Below are 4,394 nucleotides of genomic sequence, written 5' to 3'. Positions count from 1 at the left end.
TTAGTTAAGGACGGTACATGGAATTGAGTAATTGAAGCAGGCTCAAAAATCATAAACCATATATCAAAATTCCAACTTTTATTTGCTTCTTCAAGCACTGCTATTTGGAGACAAGAATGAATGAACCAAATTTACAACTCAGCCTTTCAGATTCTTCCTCGCCTGCTTACACTCTTGCTTCTAGGGGGAACCAACTTACCAAGGTTACTATTATGGCGGCTCTTCTCGTTGGCGATGGATGTTGGATTAAGCGAAATTGGCGACTCGGAACCTCTTTTGGACAGACACATATCAGTGTGGTGCAATTTCAATTGTTCAACACCATTTTGTTGAGCTTGTGTAACTTCATTAGTCAACTCATTAATGTTGCCTGAATCAAGTAGGAAGTCTTCCAAGGTTGCAAGGGACTTCAACTGCTGTCCAAGAGATGCAATGGTTTTCTTGCAATCAGCATATCTACTAGCAGCCAATGCAAGTTCCTTCTCCTGCATTACAAGATGCCAAATTCTCTACTTCATTTTCACATGCTAGATATTATTCAATTAGTATCTATTTTTTAAGTTTCAATAAGTATATGGCAAGAAGGATTAACAAACTGACCTGCTTTAACTTCGACTTGCGATTAACATTTTCCCTTTGCAAAGCTGCGGTGTCTTGCTGAAGTTGAACTTCCTGCTTTGTTTTTGAAAGCTCATCCTCCAGTCTCCGGAACTTGATCGAGTTCTCCATAGACAAAGCTTGCTCCTTCTGAATCTTTTCCTCCAAGGAACAGATTTTTGCAGCCAACTCTTCTATATCACTTTGAGCAATTCCAAGTTTTGACTCGGCTACTTCCTTCTTAGTTTTGGTTGCTTTTAGTTCTTCATATGTTTCTTGATTTGATTTGTTGGCAAGAGCTAACTGAGTTCGAAGCTCTGTTACCTTCAACTCTGCTTCTCTAATCCGACTATGTGATGCCTCAAGCTGCATTTGGCACTTGGTTAAGCTAGTCTGTACTTCAAGTTTATCAGCCTCCATTTTCTGTAGCATCTTTTCCAACTCACTGTTCTTTTGAATGGTGGCTTCAACTTGAGCTTTCATCGTACCCTGGCAAACACTGATTGCTTTAACAGAATTGCTTCCACTTTCTGCATCCGGCAATGCAGCAAGCTTTTCCATCTCAAGGAAATCATCCATGAGGTTGATCTCAGTTGAAGGGGCCATATGGCTTTTCCCATTAGCCTTTTGGTTCTTTAATTGATCAAGTTCCGTTACTAAATTTGATGACCATGATTCGCTACGGCTTGGCCCGTGTTCATTGATCTCCCAGCCCCCTAATTTACGCATGTCATTTTCAACTGCAAGTAGCCTCTCTCCACTATCTGACATACTATCTGTGAATGACTCAACATAAACTGAAGATGCAGCCAAAGACCTGTGATCGTTAATGGGAATTGCTTTTCGAGAAATTGCTTTCAGTCTACGGCACTCAGCTTCAAGCTTAGCAACCTTCTTGACACTCTCCAAATGTTGCTTGCTTGCAATTTCAGCAGCCTCGGCACTTAAGTCCCTTTCAGCAATCCTGTATTCTAATTCTTCAAGCCGAGATTCAAGCTCAAGTTTAAGACTTGAATTCTCTTTCTCCATAGCCTCAAGTCTCTGATGAAGGTCAGAACGAATTGATGCAGTAGCATCTGCTTTAGCTGTTTGAAGTGAAGCTTCGAGTTCCACAACCTTTCCCTCAAGCTCAGCTCTTTTCCGCTCCCAGTCATGACATTTAATTGCCATAGCTTCAACAATCTTTTGCTCTTGCTCCTCTCTAGCTTGTCGAAGCTGCCGCATACACTCTTTGAGTGCCCCATCAAGATGACCAACTCGGTCTTCAAGAATTGAGTTCTTTTGCTTTGCAGTGTCAAGTTGTTGCTTTAAAGACACCACTTCTTTTTCAGCCTTCTCCCAACCTGAAAAAATACAATGCCAATGCAGATTTCATTTAGCCAATTGACTAACATATCAATAGCAGGGTAAAAAAGAGACAGCTTTTCACACAATTTGGGTTAAACCACACAATAGCCCCTTCTGCACCTTGGTCAAGCAGAAGCAGATAATTACACTGTCCTAAAGCAAGGAAAACACTACTCTGGCATCATGATTTGAAGAATCTCTCCCCAGAAAATTTCCCCCCATGATCTCCTGAAGTTTCTGTTTGAGCTTTCAAGCTATGACTTGAATGCATGTCACATTATAAGCATTTGAATTAGCACTACTTCCACTGGACATGCAAGGAATTAAGGGGCAATGAACAAATACCTGAGACAGCTTCTTCAGCAACTTTAGCATGCTGTTTTACCAAGTCTTCTTTGGCACTAATATTAAGGAGAGCGGCTGCAAGTTTGTCATTTAGAGCCTTCACACCAGTACCTTCTTCTTTATTCTTCTTTGGTGTACTATGTTCTTCTTCATTTGGTGGTGGAGCTTTGGATGTGACTTCTGGTGATTGAGTAGCTTGGGTTGCATACACCTTACCAACATGTGACAAAAAAGAATACTAGAGTCATCATATTGTTTTCCAAATTTACAATAATCTGATCAATCAAAGATATTAACAAAGAGGACATTCTAACGAGAAATCCTCCATACACGGAAAAAGGAACAATTACTCAAGTCTCTAATACTCTAAAACTAAGCCTTTTGTAATAAGACAGCCACATCCAATAGGATCAATCAAAATAGAATCCAGCAAACCGTGCAATTGAAAAGGGTGAAACCAGGGTCAATTGTATTTGTAGCACTGTATAAAATCTCCATTGCCCACCTGATCATCAAAGAATCTCTCTGAAAGAGAGGATATTGATCCCGAACTCTCCGTTTCGCCAGGACTTTTCTCCGATGACTTCCTGCGCCATAGCCAACTCCTTCGGTCCATCTACCCTACAGGTATACAAAAGCAGAACCTCCCTCTTATTCCCTCACAATTATCTTATCTTCAAGCATCATTATACAACCCAAAAGAAAGATGAGAACTTGATCTGGGATCTAAAATGCACTCAAGATGATTGCCATGATTCTGATCATAATTCAAAATTATCTAGCTGGCAAATTCTGCAAGCAAAACACACATGGAAAAGAAAAAAGGGGGGAAAAAAGGAATCATTAGAATGAATCAAGAATCAAATTTTACAGTGTTAGTTATTCGCTTTGCTTAGAATTCACTTCCCAATTCCCATCACAAATCATCAATCTATCTACCTCCATTTTTGACTTGTAGTGATGCTTCTCATAAAAGGGCAGTGCTTTAAATTGAAGCATGAAAGGAATCACCACGTAATAGAGAATTACAATTTGCAAGTAACCAATACCCATTGAAAAAAAAATGATTTATTTTTCTGTTGGGGTGTTTTTTAATGGGTATTACTTTAGACTCAAAATTGTAACAACTCTTCTGACAGATAAGCACCTACCAAAGACTCCCCAATATGACGCCATTGAATTCAATCAACACAATCACATTGAAGAGAGTCCTATTCCTATAGCATCATGCCAACAAATAAGAAAGAAAAAAAGAATCAATAAAAATCTGAATGAATCAAGCAAGAGAGTGTGACCCACTTCAACTATCAGCGAGAAGATTGCATTGATGAGTAGTTTGGTTGAATAAAAAGAGCCACGACTCAAGAAAGACAAGAACAAGAATGAATGAATGTGTGATGATGAGTTAGAATCATAGTACCTTGCTTGCTATGTGAAGAAGGTACACCAAGAGAGAGAACGGGGGAGACAAGTTCCGGGGATCGGAGAAGGAATGTCAGGAATTGCAGGGAGGGAAGGGACATCATGGGAAGAAACAACAACGCTACTAACTAATACAAGATTCAGAAATATTATCCTACACGTTTCTTCCTAATCGAAAATATATAAAAAGAACAAAAGACGCATACAAACAATGAGGAAATGGAAAAAGTTTATATGTGAGACAGATGTGTGTAGGACCATGTGAATGTGAGTGTGAGAGAGAAAGAGAGGAAAAACTGAGGTAGCTGATTTTTCATCTTCTTTTCCTTCTTATTATTACTTTACGGAGATTTGGTCGCTAAGTAAATTAATTAATTCTTTCTTTTCATTTTTCAAATGAAGACGGCGTTATTCCCGCCCATTGGTAGGAGCATTCAGAAGGAGAGAGACATAACAAAGATAGAGAGAGATTGCAATAATTAAACCAATAATTATTTTACTAACCTTAAGATAATCTAAAATACTATTGAAAAAAAAAATGATGGGGAATTGGTGTTATTGACTTATTGTTCAGTATTATTATAGAATTTATTGTTAACTGTTTGAATACAAAAGAATAAAAGACATAACATAATGTACTTCTCTATTATATTACCTTAAATAATATTTTATTATTTTATCGT

At 38.4% G+C, this 4,394-nt stretch overlaps 1 protein-coding gene across 6 annotated transcripts; it reads right to left on the bottom strand.

Annotated features, from left to right (window-relative positions):
* On the bottom strand, positions 1-3,986 carry LOC107630919 (filament-like plant protein). Of its 6 annotated transcripts, none has more exons than XM_016334206.2 (6): positions 3,710-3,986; positions 3,441-3,506; positions 2,795-3,081; positions 2,290-2,500; positions 601-1,940; positions 1-485 (listed from the first exon to the last, which is right to left on the bottom strand). In XM_016334206.2, the coding sequence occupies exons 3-6, from the start codon at positions 2,903-2,905 to the stop codon at positions 147-149; spliced, it is 2,001 nt and encodes a 666-aa protein (XP_016189692.1). In that variant the 5' UTR covers positions 2,906-3,081; positions 3,441-3,506; positions 3,710-3,986; the 3' UTR covers positions 1-146. The 6 variants fall into 6 exon arrangements, with proteins under 6 accessions (XP_016189692.1, XP_016189694.1, XP_020974934.1 ...); XM_016334208.2 differs by having other exon boundaries at positions 2,795-2,910; XM_021119275.1 differs by having other exon boundaries at positions 3,441-3,500.

The sequence above is a fragment of the Arachis ipaensis genome, chromosome B03 (assembly GCF_000816755.2).
Source record: "Arachis ipaensis cultivar K30076 chromosome B03, Araip1.1, whole genome shotgun sequence".
In the NCBI taxonomy this organism is placed as follows: Eukaryota; Viridiplantae; Streptophyta; class Magnoliopsida; order Fabales; family Fabaceae; genus Arachis; species Arachis ipaensis.
The sequence above is the reverse complement of the archived record's forward strand: the minus strand, read 5'-3'. Positions and strand labels throughout refer to the sequence as shown.

Excerpts from the sequence above, each read along its gene's own strand:
- LOC107630919 (XM_016334206.2), bottom strand. The coding sequence starts at position 2,905 with ATGGACCGAAGGAGTTGGCTATGGCGCAGGAAGTCATCGGAGAAAAGT. Across the intron at positions 1,941-2,289 it reads TGCTGAAGAAGCTGTCTCAG|GTTGGGAGAAGGCTGAAAAA; the intron begins GTATTTGTTCAT and ends GTATTTTTTCAG. Across the intron at positions 486-600 it reads GCAAGTCGAAGTTAAAGCAG|GAGAAGGAACTTGCATTGGC; the intron begins GTCAGTTTGTTA and ends CTTGTAATGCAG.